At 45.3% G+C, this 24,063-nt stretch overlaps 1 protein-coding gene and 1 long non-coding RNA gene across 5 annotated transcripts in view; one reads left to right on the forward strand and one right to left on the reverse strand.

Moving 5' to 3' along the window:
* LOC137561064 (inositol polyphosphate-5-phosphatase A-like) overlaps positions 1-20,187 on the reverse strand; it is a 104,950-nt gene extending 84,763 nt beyond the window's left edge. Inside the window, exons 1-3 of one of the 4 annotated variants that reach the window (XM_068272291.1) lie at positions 20,087-20,187; positions 4,756-4,835; positions 3,883-3,926 (exon numbers count right to left, since the gene is read on the reverse strand). In XM_068272291.1, coding sequence (XP_068128392.1) covers positions 3,883-3,926; positions 4,756-4,819 — 108 coding nt within the window. In that variant the 5' untranslated portion in view covers positions 4,820-4,835; positions 20,087-20,187. Of the gene's footprint in view, positions 1-3,882; positions 3,927-4,755; positions 4,836-20,076 lie in introns of all 4 variants that reach the window. The other 3 variants (XM_068272290.1, XM_068272292.1, XM_068272293.1) reach the window with 3 other exon arrangements.
* On the forward strand, positions 2,074-3,143 carry LOC137561063 (uncharacterized). The gene is made up of 2 exons (XR_011029863.1): positions 2,074-2,255; positions 2,337-3,143. It is a non-coding gene; the product is annotated as an uncharacterized lncRNA (long non-coding RNA).
* Positions 20,188-24,063: the final 3,876 nt, after the last annotated feature.

Here is a 24,063-nt window from a genome sequence, read left to right on the forward strand (position 1 = left end):
CCAAACCGCTGCCGGTGTATAGTGAGCCTATAGCTTGTAAATTGCACACACCAATCCAACATGCATACAGCCTAATTATCACATATCTATTCAACACTCGTACATGCAAGGTGAGAGAGGAAATACTAACACTCAGCATGGGTAGGCCCTTGCTCTACTAGAGGCCTCATGCCGTATGCTATATTGTGAGGTGATCATGCAGTGTTCATACATCTGCCCTGTAGATTTCAGTGTTCTAGCTCTGTACTGGATAAGATGATCTATACTGTGGTCAGGGCTGGATTTAAGGCAAGGCCGCTTAGGCCTTAGGCCATGGCCTAGGACACCGCAGGATCAAGGGCAGGTGGGCAGTTGGTAATAATAGGGGGAAGGGAAGGGTCACCTTGCTACCTATACTGGTGAGAGGGGGGGGGTCATCTGGCTATCTTTACGGAGGAGGGGGGGAAGGGTCACCTGTCTACCTATACTGGAGGTAAGGCTCAATGGGCTACCTATACTGGAGGGAGGGAGAAGGGTCATCTAGCTACCTATACTGGGGGGTCATCTGGCTATCTATACTGAAGGGGGTGGCTGCTGACAGCGGTAAGAGTACAAATCCAGCCCTGACTGTGTTGGGTTGTTGGCTCTGGTCTGCCCTGGCAAGAAGCATGTGGAGAAACTGGATGTGTGTACACAACATTAGTCCGATTTTAGTTAGAGCAGGACTACAAGAAAAAGGCCACCAGAGTCTGCTTTCATGGACTTTGGCTGTCATTTTTCATAGCCCTGCTCTAACTACTATAGCTGCACTGGAAAATAGCGAATGAGGAGGAGCGGAGGGAGAGGTAAACTACGGATAGGATGGTCATTGGTGAGTAAAGGACGTTCACACCCCTTTACTAAAGGTGTGACTTTCTTTGGTAGACATTTTAGAAATGCACCGATAGAAGCATCTTTGCAAATACACACGGGTGGATTAATGTCACCTGCCGGGATCATGAACCAATCCCTCGGGCGACATCGGTGGGCCAACGCTGTACAGATGCAGAGTCAGCAGTACAACTGACGACGCAATCTGTTGCAATGCAGGGGTGGGGGCAGAGGGGTGACGGCACAGATGTGAGATCCTGTGGTGGGCGGGGCTGGCAATGGCACAAAGGTATCGGCCATCACTCGCTCCAGATGATCCAGCTGGCAGATCACATGCAGGGTGGCGCTTGGGGGCTACCGTACACACGCTGGATTATCGGCTGAGGCGGTCATTATCAACCACTTCACCGACTTTAATCAAGCATGTGTACGGGGCTTTAGGCAGCAGCAATCGCTGTGCAAGCAGCAGCAGTCATATTGTCCCTGCATTCCTCCCTATTGTATCAGCAGCAGCAGTCACGTTGTCCCATTGTTTATGGCTTCTTTTACACTGTAAAAATTCCAAAGCGATTCCAGTGTGATTTTCACCAGATGCTAGAAACACAAGGAAAAAAAATGCAGCGTTCAAGAGTTTTTAAAATCACACTGAAATCGCACCGGAATCGCATGTAGCGAAAAAGAGCCCTAAAGAAGCTTAAAGAGAAACCGCGACCAAGAATTGAACTTTATCCCAAACAGTAGCTGATACCCCCTTTTACATGAGAAATCTATTCCTTTTCACAAACAAACCATCAGGGGGGCTGTATGACTGATATTGTGGTGAAACCCTTCCCACAAGAAGCTCTGAGTACCGTGGTACTCCTGGCAGTTTCCTGTCTGTGAACCTTGTTACATTGTGGGAAATAGCAGTTTACAGCTGTTTCCAACTGCCAAAAAAGCAAGCAGCAGCTACATCACCTGCCAACAGTAAAAATGTCACCATGTGATAAATGTCAGAATGTAAATCAGGGATTTAAAAGATTTTACAATGGGCAAACACTGACTAAATCATTTATACATAATTATTGTAAAAACAAAGCACTTTTTTATTACATTATTTTCACTGGAGTTCCTCTTTAAGTAACAAGAGGGTGTTTGTACATCCGGCCTGTAGAGGTCACTGTTCTAGTTATTTACTGCCTGCAAGATCTATGCTGTGGTGGGTTACTGGTTGCAGCATGCAGAGTAGACAGTTGGTGGATCAGTTAAATAAATAAGTCTGGTGTCAGTAACTGCTTCAGTAACACCTAACAATCTGCTAAGATGCCTCAGCCTGAATATTACAACCTGACTCCTCGCCAAATGTCCCTTAGAACTGGGGTTGACCTACCCACAGCGGAGTACATCGTATCCGGTCGCGTCTTAAGGTAAGCGTTAACTACTTCCATCTGTCATGGTCCAAAGTCACACAACAGAAACTAACTCCAGTTATATCACCTATCCTCCAGATCCGCAACCAAACATGCCAACGCCAAAAGAAAAGTGACCTCTACCGTGGATGAACATCCACCAAGCCCAAAGGGTAAAAAGCAGAAAACTACCACAGAGAAGGAGAAACATAAAAGCAGTTGTACCAGCAGCACCTGTATATGTTGTGCAGAATGGAGTGAAAATGTACCCAGCACTAGCAGAATGACCACAGGAGGGCATCAACAAAATAACAACTGGGTCACTGCAGAAAGGAAACCACAGAAGCAGAATATGGACCTTGTTCCAGTGCATACTATGGCCGCAATGGACATCACTGCTGCGAAAAAGCAGACCACTCCAGCAGCAAGCAATACAATGACGCCACACATGCAACTGAGGTCTTCTGGTAAAAGAGATCACGCAACACAGACTACACCGCCAGCTAGCAGCAGAATGTGGAAATCTGACAAAAGCACACAGACTAGACCATCAGTGAGCAGCATAACAACATCTGAGCTAAACGAAGTCGACATCCCTGCCAGAACGGATACTGAAGAGGACACCCCAGAAGGCAGCAGAAGGTCCCCCACAAGGTTTGCGAGTCTTTTCCCATATCTTGTGAGTCTCATCCGAAGCCTGAATGGACTACAGTCTGTTTTAGACCAAAGTTGGACTGTAGCAATATTATACTTCAAACACCTGCCAGAAGATTAAAGCAGATGAGAGACTACAGTCTGTTTTAGACCAAAGTTGGACTGTAGCAATATTATAATTCAAACACCTGCCAGAAGATTAAAGCAGATGAGAGTCTTCTGATGTATCAATAAATAAGTGTGACAAAATTACTGATGGATCAGTGGCTTCCCTGAACCTCCTCTATGCCCCCCTGTGCCTTCGTTGTCCCCCTCTGTGCTACATCTGCCTCCCTGTGTCACCTCTGTCCCCCTGTTCCATCAGTGTCCCCCTCTGTGCCACATCTGCCTCCCTGTCACCTCTGTCCCCCTGTTCCATTAGTGTCCCCCTCTGTGCCGCATCTGCCTCCCTGTGTCACCTCTGTCCCCCTGTTCCATCAGTGTCCCCCTCTGTGCCACATCTGCCTCCCTTTGTCACCTCTGTCCCCCTGTTCCATTAGTGTCCCCCTCTGTGCCACATCTGCCTCCCTGTGTCACCTCTGTCCCCCTGTTCCATTAGTGTCCCCCTCTGTGCCACATCTGCCTCCCTGTGTCACCTCTGTCCCCCTGTTCCATCAGTGTCCCCCTCTGTGTCACATCTGCATCCTTGTGTCACCTCTGTCCCCCTGTTCCATCAGTGTCCCCCCTCTGTGCCACATCTGCATCCTTGTGTCACCTGTCCCCCCTGTGCCCCCAGTGTAATGTAATGTAATTTTACCTGTTTAAAAATGTTTTTTTCTTGCAGGCTTCCCTTCCATTCACCTCTTTATTTACAAAAAAACAACTAACAAAGCTTTTTTTTTTATATAATTATAAATCTATTTCCTCAAAAACTACAAGGTCTTTTTGGGGAAAAAAATGTTTTTCCTTTGTTCTCACAGAATAAAATTTCACATTTTTAGGCTGTTCATACCTGCTGGTCGTTCGCAAGTCGGGTGTTCATAAGTCGAAGACTACCTGCAATAATAATATACACAGACAATCAATGAAGAAGAAGAAACCTAAAATAATTGAGTGAAATTAGGACAGTAATGGATCCCATCATATCACGGTTATGATAGTGACGTCACCAATGTTATGCTACATGTGGAAAGGCCACTACAGTTAACAAATGACTGGGCTGTCTAGATGTTTGAGCTGAACTATTTGCCTTCCCTTGTTCCATCATATTCAGGGGCGTAACTAAAGAGTAGCCCCTGTAACTACTACCAATTCACTCCCTCCAATAAAGGGTTCCATCCTTCACATCAGGTATTTTTGTGGCAACACTTGTCATGGGTCTGAAGATTACGATGCCCACACTTGTTTTATGACCATTACAAGATTGGCCACCAGCCTGTGAAGGTCACAAGGGGTAGGCAGGGAAAAGGTGTGAACATTGGGGGGATAACCATCAAAGTTTTGGGTGGCCCCATAAGTTACCCCCATGATCATATCCTTTTCCTATTGCAAAAAGCAGCTGTGTACAATAACGTTATTTTAAAAAGAGCACTTAGCATAGTTATTTGTCACTACACCACCCCCAGCATGTAGAGCCTTAGGAAGCTGCCTATGCCAAAAACAAGGGCAGCACAAAAGGGACATTTTAACGGCATTCGGCTGGGAGCGGCACTTTGCAGAAGAGCTTTAAAAAATACTAAACACTTGGAATTCTGGATATTTTGTGTCTCCTGGTGAAATTCAGCTAATTTCTGTTCATGTGCTTTTATAAGACAACCATGTGGCCTTTCTACAGCACAGAAAAAAAAAATGTATGAATTTTACACCGCTTGCATTATATACTTACCTGCAAATTGCATGGAGGGTATAATTAGTAATGGCAGTGCTGTCTGGGACTTGCTTGCTTGCATTTTGTTTTAAAACTTGCTGTCAAAAAGAAAAATAAATAAAATACATACATTCAGGAATGTGAATCCTGACCAACAAAGAAACATCAAAGCATCACACACAATATAACAACTGGCCACTAGGTGGCACTGTGATTCTGCTCAACCAAAAAGTGGCAACAACATACAATTATTTAAATTTCTTTTAAATTTAAGATTTACAATCAATTTTTCTGATTGATTGTAACATTTGAAAAATCTGACCAATGTACCACACGTCTTTAATTTTTCCCCAATTATGAAATAAAAGTGAAAAAGTGAAAACTGGAAAAGTTGCTTGTGTCACTATGTTACAAAATTGTCAATCTATCACACACCATACAATCATGCAAAAAATTGAGCAAAAATTTCGGTCACTCCCATTCGATAAAAATAGAAACAAAACAGGAAATCCAATCGTAATTTTCACTCGAATAAAAAAAAAACAAAAAAACAAAAAACCTTTACATTTTTCTGTAGAAACGATCATTTTTTATCAAATTGCTATCAAGTCGGTTCATTTTATTCATGTGTGGCCACCTTAAAGTGAACCCCAGGTGAAAATAAACTGATAAGATAAACAATTCTATTTATCCTCCAACTCCTAGAAGTATCCCAGGGTTTTCTCTTATGTTTAAACATTTACAAAGTAGGCTGAATGTTTTACTGTCTCTAATAAATGGCAGCCTATTAAGTGTCCCAGAGTAAGAAAAAGGTCAATAGTTCTTGTATTTTATCTCTCCCTGCCCTCAGAAGTTGCATTCTGTCAGGAAAACGTTTATGGCTGTACTTTGCTTATCAGTGATGTTTACTATATTCCCGACAAGGTACCGACAAGACAGAAGCGGTCACTTCCATGCCTAGAAATTAACTCTTTCCGGTAGCAAAATAACGCAAGTAAAACAGCCTGGTTATTAATATGTTTTGTACCGTACAAACATGTTAATCTCATCATGTCACATGTTGCCTCGGTTGCACTCCTACTCACGTTTAAAAGGTTCACACATGGGTAGTCCTGTGGCTCTGCTAAAATCTGGCAAACATTAGTAAGGTAATTGTTCGGTTATGAGATTGCTTGATGAGGCATTAAGCAGTTTTGAAATCACCCAAGGCAACCTGGGAACTGCAAATGAAAGAAGAAAGCCACCCTATAAATGTGACCCAGCAGTTGGGGACTGACCACCACTTGGAGGGGCGCTCACTAAACTGTGTTAAGTGGAATAACATGTGTTAAGTGTTACCTCACAATGAGTAGAGCATGCAATGCATTACAGTCTACTCATCGTGCGTAAGACTTTACGCGCGTTATTCCGCTTACTGCTGTTTAGTGCATACACCCCTCGGTTGCTTATAAGCAGCGAAATGGAGTCATTAGGATTATCACGGAATTATCTACTGCGAATACACAAGTTTAACCACTTGAGGACCACAGTGTTAAACCCCCCTAAAGACCAGGCCATTTTTTAACAAATAGGCCACTGTAGCTTTAAGGCCTCACTGCAGGGCCGTCCAACTCGGCACACAAGTGATTCTCCCCCCCCCCCCCCCCCTTCCCTTTTCTCCACACCAACAGAGCTCTCTGTTAGTGGGGTCTGATCGCTCCACCAATGTTTATTTTTATTTATTTTTTTGTAGATATTTTTATTATTTTTTTAAAATAAATTAATGTATTTCTTTAAGAATTTTCCCTCCCTCTCCAGTCAGCCTATCACTGCGATCGGCTGTGATGGGCTTCAGCCTATCACGGCTGATAGCTTGTGTCCCCCAGGGACACAGCCATGTGACACGGCTGTCCCCAGTACAGTGCTGCCTTAGATCACAGCGCTGTAAAGGTATATTAGACGACGGTTTCGCCGTCTAACAGTCTCGAAGCAGCGATCGCCTACCAAGCGGAGATGTGCACGCTCTATCTCCTGCAAAAGCCAGCCCCAGGGCTTAATGCCAGTTGGCATTAGGCGGCCCTGGGGCTGCTGCCGCGGTCACACCCATTGGCGTACTTTAGGTAGTTAAAGTACGCCTGACCTGAGGCAAAGCTACCCCCAGAATTACTTGGGAAAAGTCACATTTTTAGACAGGGAGAGGCAGGCTTGAAGCTCCCATCACAAATTGTTCCCATCTGAAAATGACCAAAAGCAGGATTTTTGAAGTAATGATTATGAGGTCCAGTGGGAATGAGGAGAGGAATGGACAAGACACAGAAGTATGTGGTTCCAGCATGAACATACCTATGTGCTTACCTTAGGTAGCTTTGTATGGGGGTTAGCTGTGCTTTAAACAAGTGTTTCTCAACATTTTATTGGTATGTACCCCTTTTAAAACCCTGTACTCACCAAGTACTAAACAACTGACCACAATGCGGGATATCACCATTAATTTTAGTCCTGTCTCACCTATATACTCACTAATTAATTACCAAAAATTCATAGGGAGCCTGGACTTACCAATATATAAATTCAATTTTATTCATCAGTTACAAAAAACCACAAAAACGATTATTAAAATCAATTAAAAATCTCGCTAGCGCCAGCCTAGGGATCAAGTAGGACCTAAATGGGTGCACCCCAATTACCGGTATTGTATCTTCAGGCCTCTTAAACAAGTCCCTTGTGCTAGCACAGACACCATCCAGCAGGCAATCCAACCCGTGTGCTTTTCCTTATGCACGCCTCTTTCACAGAGAAATACGCTCTCATTACTTGCACATACAATGCAAAACACTTTCAGGCCGAGCAAGTACCCCCTAGCATAGTAAAAATTATCACAAGTACCTCTTGACAAATATATATTGAATAGTAGTAGTAGTAATAGTAAATAAATAAATAGTACAGTACATGATAATTGGTTCTAAACAATGTCCAAGCATTTACAATTGCTTTTAATTAATTAAAACACTAAGGCCCGGTTCACATTAGCGGTCGCTGTCCGGAATCGCCGTGCCGGAGCCGGACCGCATGCAGAACGGAAGGAACGGACGCACGGCATAGCAATGAAAGCCTATGCGTCCGTTCACATGCGTCCGTTTCGTCCGGACCGGATCCGGACTCCGGCATAAGACCCAACATGCGCTAATTTTTGGTCCGGCTCCTCCGGCAGCCGTATCCGGAGCGGAGCCGGACTGCACCATCCGGCCAATACAAACCAATGAGAACCGGAGAGCGCACAACACACTGGCTAAAAATCCGGATGTTCTACCCCACTTCCTATGCGTATTGAAGCAGCGATTTTGGATGGGGACACATGGGCAAGTATTTTGGAGTGGAGCAGCAGTGATTTTAAACGTGCTGGAAATGTTGGCAGTATGTCGGAGGTGGAGGTGAGTGCTAAACAGCAGAGGGCCTGATTCCACAGGTCCACCTTCTGCTGACCTCCCAGACCCCAACATTTTTATTCTATTTCTACTATCTTTTGCCAAACGGATCCGGATCGCATCCTGATGAACACCTGATGCAACCTGACCGGATCCGGATCCGTACGGTTCCGATCCGGATCCGGTCAGGTCATTCGGTCCGTTTGGCAGAGAACCGTGTTATAATTTAAGTAGGCCTCAGTTACTTGGCCTGAGTTTTATGTAAAAGGCTTGTCCGCAGTGTATGCCTTTAAAATAGACAGAGGCATCTCAGGGTCTGCGTGTAGCAGAAGATACACGCAGATACTGAGAACATGTTCCTAAGAGAAGGCCATCGGTTTACTCTGACCTCCACTTACAGGACAGGAACAGTAAACATTGGCCATATTTACTAAACATTCACATTCCCGCATCTGGGTCAAGTGCCTCATCGATTATTAATCGAGTAGGTGTGTATGATGACACCACAAGTGAGTCCACCAATAGACTTATTTAGGGGGTGGCGAAGATGATGTCATATTTAACTCTTTCCTAGCCGGTATTAAATCTGGAGCGAGCAATGGAGAACTCACTTCTGCTTCTTCCTTCTGCACTAGCTCGCAAGGCCGACTGGGACCTAAGCATGTTCGTCCTTTCTGTAATCTGATATAATGGATGCTGTACATATGTAGTTTAGTGTAACGTAGTTAGGAAGAAGGTACCTGATTGACTTCAAGAGGGAGTCTAATCATGAGCTTATAACGCAACATGAAGATTGGCATGGCTAGGATATGATGAATGTATCTATCTGTATTCCTGTGACTTGAATAAATAACGGAAACATTGAAAGAAGCCTGAGCAAGTCTATATCCTGTTTGCTGTGTGGAGAGTCAAGTGATCTCACAGTCTGTGAGACGATGGTGTCGAAGCCAGGTGATAAGAACAGTTTATAACAGTGGTGCCGTTAAACCCTTCCCTGTTTAGCAAAACAGGTGGACGGGCCGGGGCCGAAAAAGAAGTTTTCAGGATATTCCACAGCAAGACAAGCGGAATAGACGGACGCAGACGGTAAAGCTTATCAAGCTGATACTGATAAGTGGTGTGGGATGTGTGCGGGAGTCAAGCACACGGCAGCGATTCGAAAAATCAGCGGCGAAACTCTTACGTTACACTGTAACTGCATGTGCACACAGTTACAAGCCTAAAAAACCTGGGTCAGAAGGAACTCTCCGAGGCTACGGCTGCTCGCAACTGCCGCTGGAGATTGATCCGCTGTGGGGGAAGGTGGATGCCCCCCACTGACGTTTCGGTGTCCACAGAGGTTTCGTGGGAAAAGTTGCGGAATGCTGGTGAATTGCGAAGAATCTGCTGCTCAGGCAAGTTTGTTTACGTTGTTGTATGGCCTTATCTGTGTTGTATTTGGGTATTATAACAAGGAGAGGTTAATGTGTTAATGTGTACATTCTGTGTTAAGTGCAGCATGGTGGCTGCGGGCTTCTCATCTCTCCCATGCATGGTGGGAGGGGGGAGTCTGGTTTATGTGCTTGGTTTTTTTTTTCTTCAGTTTCAAGCTTCCTGTGTTGTATATTTACGGAGTGGTTATCTCTGCATTTGTCTCAAGCATGTTTGTGCTGGAAAGCAGTTTTTTTTCTCTCTTCTCTTCTCTTCCCGTCTCTACAGAGGCTGGGAAAAAGGGGGGGGGGGGTCCCCCGCAGCAGGAGATAAGCCAGCAGTGCTTCAGTCTGTTGGGGCTGGATGGGGGGGAGAGAGGGGAGAGAGGAGGAAAGCGAGTGTCTTTCTGTTTGTGAGATGTTCTGCACGTTTCTCGCATTTCCAGTCGGGCGGTTCTTAGTTATGTCTGTGATAGAGTGAGAAAGATTCCTACGTCTCTGGGGATCCGTATGTCTGATTGCAGTTCGGATTACAGCTGAGACGTGAAGGAATGCTGAGGCTGATTTTTGTGCACTGTGGATAGATGCTGTGTGTGACTAGGCATAAAAAAAAATAAAAAAAAAATGTTTGTTTGTATTTTGTTCTCTCTCCTAGGTCTATAGGAACGAGAGGCTGCTATGGGAGCAGCCATCTTGGTTGGCAGTCCAGGACTCAAAATGGCGGCAGTGGAGAGAGCCCGCCCCCGTGAGTCATGGCCCCCACACGTCATGGCAGGGGGGAGGAGGGGCTGGGGGATCCACGTCACGTCAGGCTGTGCTCGCGGCTCCGGGCAGAGCAGCTGAAAGGAAGGGGGGTAGAAATACAGAGACGTTCTCCTGTGTGTCTCGGTTCTCAAAGTATTTCCCCAGAGTTTTTCCCAGAGTCCATGGACAGGAATGCCAGAATAGGAAGTGTTTCCCAGCTCGGTGCAGGGACACACGGAGCAGTACAGATCGGAAATGGGTCTGTACTGTGTTGCTTATGGGATTATTCCTGTAAGTGAGGCACCTTAATGGGTGGTGCAGCATGAGTTCCCAATAGAAGGAAAGGGGGACAGCGCATCAAAGGGGGTGCCGGAGTTGGAAAAAAGGGAGTTGACCAATTCGGGTTTCCGTCGCCGCTTCTGCAGAGCGGTAACGTTTTTTCCGGTTTTGTCGTGAATAGGGCCAGAGCTGGACTGAGAGGTCTATGCTGGGCTGCAGCTGTTTTGTGTGCGTTTTTTTTCGTCCACTGATTGGTCATTGCCGTTTACAGAGTGACAGTGTATCAGTACGCTGTTTGCCATGTGACTACCTTCCATGTGGGCATTCAGGGATCTGCATACAGGCATGTGACGCTGGTATGCTTAGCCCTGCACCCTGTGTAGTTTAAGTGCAAAGTGCTCCTTCCTACAGGGAGGCAGCCAGTTTTTTTTGGTAGTTTAGGTGGTGGCACGGCAAACATTGGTCAGAGGGTACAACACACAGAACTTCTAGCAGAGCTGGTATCGCGATGAAGTTCTAGACAAGTAAATGCGATAATGAGTAAGAGCATTGCAGGCTCACCTGCAAAGCAGCATCAGGTGTGGCATCCGTAATCTGTGCATGCGACGGCCGCGCATGGACAGATAAGGGGGGATGTGGAGTGAGCTGCAATGGGGGAGAGCTTCCAAAGGTGAAGCGAGCTTCCATAGGTGAAGTCCGCGGGAGCATATTTTAAACAGGTAAGTACTGAAGATAGTACTGAGGTAGGGGGGTGAAGTTTAACTCCAATCTACCAATAAGAGTAAACAGAGTTCATGAGAACCATAAAGCAACGAGATCAATTACGGTATATATTGATCAATTTAAAGTGTAAAGAGTACAAGCCGCAGGGCGAATCCCAAATCATTAATAAGAATTGATTTGTTTGTATTTCGATTTCAGGTGTTTGGCAATATGGATTTGAGACAGATGCCGTGCTGGCAGCAAAGCTGGAGATGTCAGTCGGATAAGCGAAAGGTTCCAGATGCCAATCTAAGCTTGGAGGAACACGAGATTCCTGAAATCGGAAAGAGACTAAAACACGAGATTCCTGAAATTGGAAAGAGACTAAACCACGAGATTCCTGAAATCGGAAAGAGACTAACAAAAATGTCGGAGCTAAGCATAATGCAAAGTGCTAATGTTTTTCTTTCCCAGGGTGGTGCTTTTATAATGAAGTGTACCATGCTGATGGTGATCCTAGGTTGCCATTCCGTCCTAGGAGAACGAAGAGAGGACATTCTCATGTATAATAAGGGGTTAATGAGAATGCAAGGCCCAAGCATGTTAATGTTGGGTGACAAAGGTACTGATCCTTTCACACCTCCCTCCGCTTGGCACAGATGGACCATGCAGGAACGGAGGAAAGGAGCACTTGTGCCAGGAGAAAGCAAATTTCATGGCACAATGTGGGTGAAAGGTCTGAAGGGTCAAGTGTGCGGGCAGTGGGAATTTAATGGCAGTGTAAATCTGCTATTGAATGCCACACTCCCAGAATCAATGCACCGATCCAAAGGTTTGTTAAAAGGTACATTGCAGTACAATGGGCACATGCAAAAGGTGGAGTGTGTGATTCAGGGGTACCTTGTCTTGGTTATGCAGAGTGAGATGGGTCCAGATTGGAGAGGAACGAGCAGGAGGCGTCAATTCTCTTACCAGAGAGACGCAGGGGACCACATCACACTCTGGAGCTACCAACAGAGAGTGCCTCTGAAACAACTATACACACGTAAAGGCTGGAAAGCCAAGGGTGGGAGGTTCTCGAAACAAGAAGTAAAAATCGAGATCAAGCCACATTTCCAGGTGACAAAGAGGGTGGGGAGAGCGGTCCCGGGGGAGGGAAAGCCCACACAGGGAACCCCATTCACACCACACGGGTCACAACAGGGGACGATATTACACAGTCCATATGCAACAGCTTATCCTCATGAGAGTTGGGTAAGTGAAGAGGTACTCTTAATCGAAAGATTGCAGAGAGTACAGTCTTCCCGACCTCAGGTACATATTGTGCCTCAGGACGTAAGGGGGGGAAGAGGTCCAATCAGGACAGCTGGGGACATATTTTGTCAGCGAAAGATTGGACAAGGGGAGGTATATTAATTTTTCTGGAGAAGGATCTTTTGCATGGCAGCTTCGAGATGTTTGGGTGAACAAATGGAAACGGTGCAACATTCCTTTAGGCACCGCCACTTCCTTAGTTCCCACCTCAACCCATGTCTTACACCAGGACCTGAGAGGTCAACCTTTTTTGGTGCTAGACAGGGAGGTGAAACAAGTAGAGTTGTCCTCATGTGGGCAATTCTTGCAGAAGTACCTGCGTTGGCCGGGGCAAGTCAAATTTAGTGAAGATGCCTGCAGGCTCAATAACGCAGAGTGCGAGGCTACCATTCAAAAGATCCACCCTGAAGCCCAACCGATAGTTCCGTTGGCGGAAGGAAAGGTTTGGTTTTTTAACATAAGGTCTAATGATACATTCAAGGTATATTCTCATAATTGTTCCGATAAGGGGGAGTTTCCAAGGGGAACATATTGTGTGAGTGGAGATCCCATATGGATCCTGTCATCCAGGTTTGATGACGTTGTTTCTCAAATTGTTAAGAGAACTCTAAAGGTCAAAGTTTCACGGGTAGTTCCCGTCCTGAAAGAGAACACGACATGGGACAAAGGGGAACAGGGTTTGATCCAAGACGGCCACATGTTGTTACAAAGGTTAAACAAACAGTACACTAAGTTAGAGGTAAGATTTCACCATGATACAGGTGATCTTAACGAGGTAGAACACAAAAATGAGCAGGTGAGTTCCAGTCTGCCCTGGTGGACAAAGGTTCCGGTGATGTTCCAGGGACACTCGGACGGGGCATCTGCAGTTCCAAAGTTCTTTCTACACCCACTGGTCGTCTGGATGGGGATGACAACTTTAGGCATCGTTATCCAGGTGAGGTTGCGGGTTAAAATTACGTAAAATAAATTAACCGGTCCAGAGATTGGTGCCTCATAAACAATCTCCGGAACCAATAGTTTAAATTAAGGGATATACAGGGTTACGGGTATAGGTTTAGTAGTACCTAGGAGCTGATTGTATAAAGGCGCTCTTTTAGAAGGCACCTGGCACTGCTCCGTTTTGTAACAACCAAACGAGTTTCACTTTTCTGTGGTCATGCAAGTTTGTGAGTGATACGCAAGTGACGCAAATGCTGAGCATGTGGTATTGAGAGACTTAGAAGTAGGGCCTCCCCAGAGAGCCTGGTTACAGGAAGACCAAGAGGTCTTGCTCTCTCTCTTCCAGGGGTAACCGCCTAGAGCAGAGAAGTTGTGTGAGCACGAACATCGAAAAGTGAAACATACAAGAAAGAAACCAGGTACTGGGAGGTTCAGACGCTGGGATCTGCGGGTCAAGCCGTTTTAGGGGGGATTGTTATAATTTAAGTAGGCCTCAGTTACTTGGCCTGAGTTTTATGTAAAAGGCTTGTCCGCAGTGTATGCCTTTAAAATAGACAGAGGCATCTCAGGGTCTGCGTGTAGCAGAAGATACACGCAGATACTGAGAACATGTTCCTAAGAGAAGGCCATCGGTTTACTCTGACCTCCACTTACAGGACAGGAACAGTAAACATTGGCCATATTTACTAAACATTCACATTCCCGCATCTGGGTCAAGTGCCTCATCGATTATTAATCGAGTAGGTGTGTATGATGACACCACAAGTGAGTCCACCAATAGACTTATTTAGGGGGTGGCGAAGATGATGTCATATTTAACTTAACTCTTTCCTAGCCGGTATTAAATCTGGAGCGAGCAATGGAGAACTCACTTCTGCTTCTTCCTTCTGCACTAGCTCGCAAGGCCGACTGGGACCTAAGCATGTTCGTCCTTTCTGTAATCTGATATAATGGATGCTGTACATATGTAGTTTAGTGTAACGTAGTTAGGAAGAAGGTACCTGATTGACTTCAAGAGGGAGTCTAATCATGAGCTTATAACGCAACATGAAGATTGGCATGGCTAGGATATGATGAATGTATCTATCTGTATTCCTGTGACTTGAATAAATAACGGAAACATTGAAAGAAGCCTGAGCAAGTCTATATCCTGTTTGCTGTGTGGAGAGTCAAGTGATCTCACAGTCTGTGAGACGATGGTGTCGAAGCCAGGTGATAAGAACAGTTTATAACAAACCGCAAGTGTGAACCGGGCCTAATTTGGTGTTATTTAAATAAGATTTATCATTTTCTAAAACGCTAAATTTGTTATTCTTTGTTAAAGTAAACATCCGGACTAAAAATCGACTCAGCAGCACTGAAAAGGCTTGGGCCTGTTCATACTTGCTGCATTTGTAGAACGCGTATAAATTTAAAGAAACGCAAGTTGAAAAACGCATGCGTTTTTCTTGCGTTTGAATGCGTTTTCTATTGCGTTTTGCACAAACACGTGACCCAGGGGGAAAAAAAGAATTATGGGAACCGCAGAGGAAAACGGACGCTAAAAACGCAATAGTACGCGTTTTTGATACGCGTCCATAGACTTTCATTGCGTCCGTTTCTATGCGTATCGCACAGAACTGCGTGCAGCAATGCGGATGAGAAACGTATGCGTCTCATACGCATACATGTGAACTACCCCATTAAAAAGCATTACGAGCCGTTTCTATGCGTTTTTGGTACCAGTACGCGTTCCCTGAAAACGGCTAGGAACGCATATAGTCTGAACAGGCCAGTTTCACAGCATCAGCACTTTGTTTCTCTTATACAAACCTCATTTTTAGCTGCACAGAAGAAAACTGCCCGGGCTTTTTTCCCCTGATGCTGTGCAAAGCATGATGGGATTTCTGATTTTATTGTTCTCTTTCTGCTGTTTTGGTGCATTTTTTTTTTTTAACATTTTGAATTTGACATTTGAAGCCTAGTGTGTGCAGCTGGGAGGGGTAATCAGGACACAGGATAGTTGGAACTGTGTCTCCTGCTCCTTGTCACCTCCTTTCAACCAAAAAGATGGCTGCCCCCATGACAAAGATGGCAGCCCCCATGAATCACAAACATTTGCCTGTTCTTTTAAAACAGGGTGGGTAAGAGATTATATTACCTATCTATTCTAATTAACATAACTACTGTAACTTGATGACAGTACGTTTGTTTAGGCCGAAGTTCCCCTTTAAGTATTTCAAGCCTGAGTACCCCTGGAACCATCAGAAGTACCCCCCCCCCCTGGGGTACGCGTACCACACGTTGAGACCCTAGGCTTTAAGCATATGAAAAGATATACAGTTAATTGGCTTGCCCCTAAAAAGTGGCCTAATTATGGACACATGACTAGAGATTAGATTGTGAGCTCCTCTGAGGGACAGTTACTGACAAGACTATGTACTCGCAGTATTAAAAAAATTGAAGTTTATACAGGCACCGAAAGGACTTCCAAGGTGAGGGGGATTAAATTTGTTTACTCACCTGGGGCTTCTTCCAGCAACTAGCAGCCGTATTAGTCCCTCGCCGCAGCCCCGGTCCTCCGTGTTGTCCCACTGGCTGCCCGTAATAATCGCAGCCCCGCTGGCAGATCTGCTCTTCTGCGCCTGCGCGGGCACTCAAACTCACGTGTCCACGTCATCTGGCACGTACTGCGCCTGCCCAGTAGTTGTGCACAGGCATAGTATGCACCAAATGACGTAGACGCACAGGCGCAGAAGAGTCAATATGCGGGCGGGGTCGCGTTCATTAGGGGAGGCCAGCGGGACACTCAGGTGTACTCAGGTGAGTATATAAATTTTACTCCCCCTTGCCTGGGAAGTCCTTTAAAGCTTAAGTGATGCAACATGATGAGACAGACTTGTATACACAGTGCCATGGACACAAATAAATACGCTTTTTTTTATTGCTTTCTCTGTCTGAAAGAGTTAATATTCAGCTATGTAGCTGTGAGACAGGCAAAAACGACGCAGGAAATTTGGTCACACCATTCTCCGCCATAGGCCATATGCTGAATTTGACAGCGCACAAAATTACTATAAAAATTTAACGCGTAATTACGTCTCACCCTGCGTCCACGGCGGCCTGGAGGGGTAATAGTAATTAACCCCACTGCGACTTTTGTAGGAGCAGGGTGAGACTTTTTCGGCTTTGCCCTATGGCCAAATTTTCCAGCGCCTTAATTACAGGTGAAACTCAAAAATGTGAATATTGTGCAAAAGCCCATTTATTTCAGTACAGGTAGTCCTCGGGTTACGTATGCCCGCTTTACGAACGGCCCGCTGGTAGCTCCGCCCCGTCGATGATGTCACCGCGAGCGCCGGATTTTTGTGATTTACGAGTTATTAAGTACTTTAACATTGCTCTAAAGACGCCATGTGTGTGTGGGGAGGTGAGCAGCTACATACCGCACACCTCCCGTGCCCTGGCGTCACCCTCTGCCTCTGAAAACCACCTCTGTATCACTAAACAGATCGGCGTCCTCTGATGCAGGCCAGGAGGCTACTCAGCATACTGCGCATGTGCAGCCAGTATAGTATCTGGGTCAGAGGGCGCGGATCTGTTTAGTGATACGGAGGTGGTCGGCCTCCTGGCCGCAATAGCAGCATAGGGGGTAGGGCTGCACGATTTTAGGAAAAAAATCAAAATTGCGATTTTCCTCTCAGAAATTGCAATTTCGATTTTTCCCCCGATTTTTTTAAAATGCTGGGGGGGGGGGGGGGGTTCTGCACTGCCCGGTCCACTGTCTGTAATACTTTGCTTCTGGCCCCGCTGTGCGCGGATTGGCCAGTAGCAGTGAATATGTATGAGTGTTAATGAGAGGGGGGGGGGGGGATCCACTCCAGCGAGCGGCCGGGCAAATATAGCAGCATTACCAATCACTGGCTAGTGATGGAATGACGGCAGCGGTAGGCGGAGCTGTATGCTCTGTACAGCTCCGCCTACCACTGCCGTCATTCCATCGCTAGCCAGTGATTGGTAATGCTGCTATATGTGCCCGGCCGCTCACTCGAGTGGATCCGCCCCCCGCTCATTAACACTCATACATATTCACTGCTTCTGGCCAATCCGCGCACAGCGGGGCCAGAAGCAAAGTATTACAGAGTGCGGACCGGATTGGCCAGAAGCAGTGAATATGCATAAGCGTTAATTAGCGGGGGGCGGATCCACTCGAGCGAGCGGCCGGGCACATACAGCATTACCAATCACTGGCTAGCGATGGAATGACGGCAGTGGTAGGCGGAGCTGTACAGAGCATACAGCTCCGCCTACCGCTGCCGTCATTCCACCGCTAGCCAGTGATTGGTAATGCTGTATGATGTGCCCGGACGCTCGCTGGAGTGGATCCGCCCCCCTCCCCCCCCGCTCATTAACACTCATACATATTCACTGCTTCTGGCCAATCCGCGCACAGCGGGGCCAGAAGCAAATTATTAAACAGGACCGAAAAACCGAAGGTAGTGACGATCAGCAGATCGTCTTGCCACGAACCGCGGTTTCGGTTTTAAACCGAAAAACCGTGCAGCCCTAATAGAGGGCGATATACAGGCTGGGAACGCGAACAATCACTCACGTTCCCATGCCTGTCGGCCGGTGACGGCAAACCGGAAGTGTTCGCCGGCAGGTCCTGGACCATCGGAGCGGAGCTGCGAGGGCACCGATCAGCTGCAGGGGGCTGAGGGAAGCCCCAGGTGAGTTAATCTCATTTTTTTGGCCAGACTTTAGGTTCACTTTAAGGACAGATTCAGGTTAAGAACGAGATGACAGTCCCTATCTCGTTCGTTAACCGAGGACTACCTGTAATTCAACTCAAAAGGTGAAACTAATAAATAAAATAGACTCATTACATGCAAAGCGAGATATTTCAAGCCTTTATCCTACATAATAATTAGCAAGTGTCCCTGCATCTGTCCCTGTCTCAGTGCTTTTTTGCACTGCGCATGTGCAGGGACAAGACCCAGAGACACTCCTGAGAGCCAAAAGACGGGGCCAGATGTGGCGGGCTTGTGTGTTTGCGCACGGCGGATTAGTGACAGACCTAGCCCCTTTTAAAACGGTCACACAGTGTGTTATAATTTTGATGATTATGGCTTACAGCTTATGAAAGCCCCAAAATCGAAATCTCAGACTATTAAAATATCGTGAAAATGTTCAATATTCTAGGCTTAAAGTGTCAGACTCTAATCAACTAATTCATCCAAAACACCTGGAAAGGGTTTCTTTTTCATATACCATATATACTCGCATATAAGCCGAGATACCCACTTTTCCCTCAGAAACCAGGAAAAAAATGATTGACTCGTGTGTAAGCCCCCTCCCCAGTAGCCAGATATGCTCCCAGTACAAGTCATTCCCTCTCCCCATAGCCAGATGTGCCCCAAGGATTTTACAGCTGTGTCTCAAGATGCCACTAGATGGCGTCATAGATATGAGAGAAGAATCCCCATCGTTACACCACTGACACGTTGCTTGCACGCTTTACTCCACAAGCCAGGAGATACAGGTAGTCTTAAGCAGCACACTCTGCACACCATGTTGCAAGGGATGGGGGGTACAGACACGGCAGGAAGCCAGCTGGTAAGAGCAGGATCACAAGTCCTTACACTCCTCTGCCAGTAACAAAACCTCTTCCACCATCTGTTCTGCTCCACTGACTCGCATATAAGCCAAGGAGGTAACTTTTCAGCACATTTTTTGTGCTGCAAAAATTAGGCTTATACGCGGGTATATAAGGTATTTGTTTCACAGTTTCATTACTGAAATAAATGGACTTTTGCACAATATAATTTGTACATGCATGCAGTTTTTCTCCAGTTGGGACCTGGTCGGACTATAGCATCCCTCACTGATAAGATCATAGGATAGATAAAAAAAAAAAAAAAGTTTATACATTTTAGCTCTCTGAAACATGGGACAGACTGTTTCATTGAGCTAAGACAAAACAATAAATCTACTTTTTTAAGTTTTTAAAACTGAAAATAAAACTGTGGGATATCTAAAAGTAATGTTTAGGACTAGGATGATAAAATTGTTTATCTAATTAGTTTATTTTCACTGAATTTCCCTTCAAACATGAAAGCGTCCTAAAACCAAGCTGAATGTAACCCTTGATTACTTATTTTAACATTTTATTCTCAGTTTTCATAACACAACTGAATCAACAATTGTACTTACTACTGTATTATCTAGTGGGAGACGTTTGCTATCATACCTGGTACTCACTGCCTGAGAAAGTGTCTCAACACAGATGATAAAGTAAATCCACATTCCTCCTGAATGAGTCACCGTTAGTTAAAAAAGAAAAAATGTAAGCCCTTTTCAGTGAAAAAGTAATCTCGAAAACACATGAAATGAGACAGTCATTGCAGTGTTGACAGGAAAGGCCTCCCCTGCCTTACTAGCAGATACTACAGTGCAAAAAGTTTCCTACAAGATTACCCCACATCTCACACGCAAGACCTGGCAAGAGATACAAACAGAGTAGCATTTGATGTTGTATTATATACACACCATTTTCTATAACACACCTCTGCTTACATTGCTCTGGATCCCAAGCTGCTTTCTCCATCACAGAAACTTCCCAAACTCAAAAGTTCTGAGGACTAGGAAGAGTTATGTGTAGAAGCAAAACTGAACTTCCTGTCCTGGGAACAGCAGGGAGGAGTTAACCCGACAGTGCCCGCTGCTTCTGTGTCTGTAGAGTAGAGGACAGAAAGCAGAAATGATTACAGAAGGCACATCAGAATACGTGCTTAGCAGAAACACTCAACATTATATGACAGGAAGTCAATGTGTAGCTCAGTGTTGCCAACCTCGGAAAAATTATTTTACTGACCAAGCTCAAAAAATTTACTGACAGATTTTTTTTTATTTTTTTTTTTACACAGACAGTCCACAAATGGGAAGAAGAGTGCAGAGACAGCAGCGAACAGTTTAAGTATTAGGCCTTGTTCCTATCATGACACGTTTCCATGCACATTTGGAAGTGCGTATGATGTGCGACACGCAAGAACGGCAGAAGGGCATAGACAGCCCTTCTGACGTTCACATGATAGCTATGATGTGCTATCGTACTGCTGCATGTGTATGTGAATGGGATCAGTAGTGAATGGGATCAGCAGCGCAGATGGCGTGCGATCGTATGCGTTCTGATCGCACAGCCATCTGCGTGTCATGATGTGACAAGGCCTAAATGCACGGGCACTGGGGGGGTACATCTACATTTGGGTGGACATGACTGGGAGATTCCGTATCATGCATCCTTCGTGATATCGTACAGTGATCAATGGAGCATGTCCACCCGAGATTTACAGCATGTCTGATCAATACATGCAACGGATTTCAACCCGACATTGGTCATTTGTCAATTGGGCATGTTCTTGGTGGCACCGATTTTCACCAGATTCAATAATTACTGAATCTGATGGTCAATCGGCCAAAGGCAGCCATACACTGGTCAATTCCCATCAGATTGACCAACAGCTAGATCCCTTTCTGATCAGAAAGGGATCTAATGGCTGCCCATACACTGCACACAGTTTTTGAATCGATTTTAGCATGAAATCGATTCACAATCTGTGGAGTTGGTGCTGCCGCCTTCTTCAGGTCACTCTGCTCCCCTCGGCCAGCAGCAATACATTACCTGTTCTACAAGCATGAGTCCCAGGTCTGTGCTGTTCCTTTCTCCGGCTGGCCTTCTTCATCGTCTCTTAACTTCCTGTCCCATCCTGTGAGACGGGGAAGTTCAAACAGTAGAGCGCCCTTCTACTGTTGGAACTTCCGCTGGTCACAGGACGGGACAGGAAGTGAAGATGTGGAAGACCAGCCGGAGAAAGGGACAGCACAGACCTGGGTACTCGCGCCGGAGGAACAGGTGAGAATATTGCTGCGTCGGTCGTCGCCGAATCGAACTCCACTAATGGCGCGCTCCCGGCCCGCCGGCGATTGAGCAAGATTTTCCGCCTGGACAGATCAACGGAACTGATCGATTTCAGATGGAAAGTGATCGGTCCATGTTTGTGTTATCAATTTCACAGCAGATTCGATCACAGTGATTGAATCTGCTATCAGCGGGAAATTGAGTTAGTATATGGGCACCTCAAGTCTAGAGCAGTGTACATTCCAGAGTGACACATGAACTGATAAGCAGTAAGTGCTGTAATCTACTAGGGAAGAGAGTTTTTGCTTTACTGACACCACAAAGTTATCACAGACCTTACTGGCAGCCCAGATTTGGTTATTTTTTATTGACTGTCAGCAAATTTACTGACGTTTGGCAACACTGATGTAGCTGTACTTCTGTCATTCTTATGCGCAAAAAAGAAAATCTGAACCTATACGTACCAACAGAAATTTATAAAATAAAGGTTGCTCAAAGAGGAACTTTACTGAATATAGCTTAACCACTTCACCCCAAAGCGGTTTTCACCCTAACAGACGAGCGATTTACACCTTTCAGTGCTCATCCCTTTCATTTGCCAATAGCTTAATCACTACTAATCACAATGAAATGATCTATACCAGTGATGGCTAACCTTGGCACTCCAGTTGTGGTGGAACTACACGTCCCATGAGGCATTGCAATACTCTGACAGCTCTAAGCATAAATCAGGGAGGCAGAGGCATGATGGGATTTGTAGTTTTGTCACAGTTGGAGTGCCAAGGTTAGCCATCACTGATCTATACCTTGTTTTTTTCACCACTAATTGGGCTTTTTGGGGTTCATATTTGTTTTCAGTAATTATTTTCTATGCATTTTACCCATGGAGAGGGAGGCTTCCGGACCCCCAGAGGCTTCACACGCTGTCCTCCGCCACTTGCTGGGCCTGGGACCATCTTTAATATTGGGGCCACGCTCCCCTTCTGGCACAAGCTGCTCATACACAAGCGGCTCTAGCTTGCTGCACAGGTCTCTATGGGATTATTGACAGGGGGTCCGCGCTCGGTAACGGGATGGGAGGATGGCGTGGGAAGACTCAATAGGATCCACAGGCTTCTCTTTTAAGGAATTTACTTTTTTTTTAAAAAAACTTTCTTATGCCTCAAGTATGCTTAAGGCTGCTTTCACAGTGGGACGTTACAGGCTCTCTTTAAAAGGAAATAAATATGACAGCCTCCTTATTCTTCTCATTACAGTTGTCCTTTAAAAACATTTAGCAAAAAAAGCTGCCATGCTTCAATGCTAATACAATGTATTCTCTTTGTAATGGTGCTCTCTGTTGCTGCTTAATAATAGGACACAAGCTGTCATCAATTACCAAAGCAGGAAGCTGGTGTAATAATATCAGCAGTGTGTCGTTGTACTGGTAACAGATTGTGATTATCTTCCAAACAGCAGCGCACCATATGCTGCTCTTAGGTCACTAAATCCAGAATCTCTCTAATTGGGGGCACATTTGTAGATCCTTTAAAATTAGTATTTTAGCATCTAAATAAGAGCTCATGCAAATTAAAGGGAAAAAAAGTCACTTACCTTTTTCCTCCCAGTTGTCGCATTGACACTCGTGTTGCATTCTCTCTTCAGACAACTATGAAAGGGCTAGCAAAGCAAACAAATCTCTCTTTCATAAGAAAGTCATGACAGGTCGTCATTGTGTTTAGAAAAAAGAATGCTCAGAATCATCCCACCCATGTACTACACAAGTACAAATCTTAAGGTGGCAATACACTCATCAATTTTCTTATTCGATTCCTTGCAGATGCGATTCATCTGCTGGGAATAGATTCCACAAAATGTCAGATTGATTGATTTTTGATTCATTTAAAACAAAAATCGAAATGAAATGAAAGATTCCATTGGACAGGATGGAAACTGTAAAACAATCGGGATCGGGGTAAGAGCCTAAGCAGGTCGCTAGCGTATAGCTTTGCACTGCATCGAACAGTACAACTCTGCAGTTTGATCGACACATTTTCCCACATTTTTGGTCCGGGGAACGGAACGTATCTGTACCAACAGACACATGTGAACGATCCAATAGGTTAACATTGGATCCTTTCACATCCGCTCCGTTTGTACAGTATACGTTCCGTAAAAAAACGCAGATGTGAACTGGACCTTAATGTATGGGAAATGTAGATTACTGTTCACGTATATATGTTGAATTATGGTTCATGTGTAAAATATTATACCTGGTTCAGGATGTGTCATTACCGTTCATCACAGCAACTGGAGAAGTTGCTATAGTTCATAAAAACATGTTCTTGAATTGCTGTGCAATAAATTACATTTTGATACATTTCTTACATTTTCTTATATTCCTTGTCCCGGCAGCAACATGTTCTTTCTGCTCTTGTGCAGAATAAAGAGCATGTTCTGATCACGCACGGAAATGGCAACATGTGTTCTTTCTGCACTTGCGCAGAATAGGAACATATTCTGATCAGCTGCTTATGCGCTTGCGCTGCTATGAGGATTCTGTCTGTTTAAAGAGAACCAGAGATGAAGAATAAATAGATTTATACATACCTGGGGCGGGGGGCTTCCTCCAGCCCCATAAGCCTGGATCGCTCCC

The sequence above is a fragment of the Hyperolius riggenbachi genome, chromosome 3 (genome assembly GCF_040937935.1).
Source record: "Hyperolius riggenbachi isolate aHypRig1 chromosome 3, aHypRig1.pri, whole genome shotgun sequence".
Lineage (NCBI taxonomy): Eukaryota > Metazoa > Chordata > Amphibia > Anura > Hyperoliidae > Hyperolius > Hyperolius riggenbachi.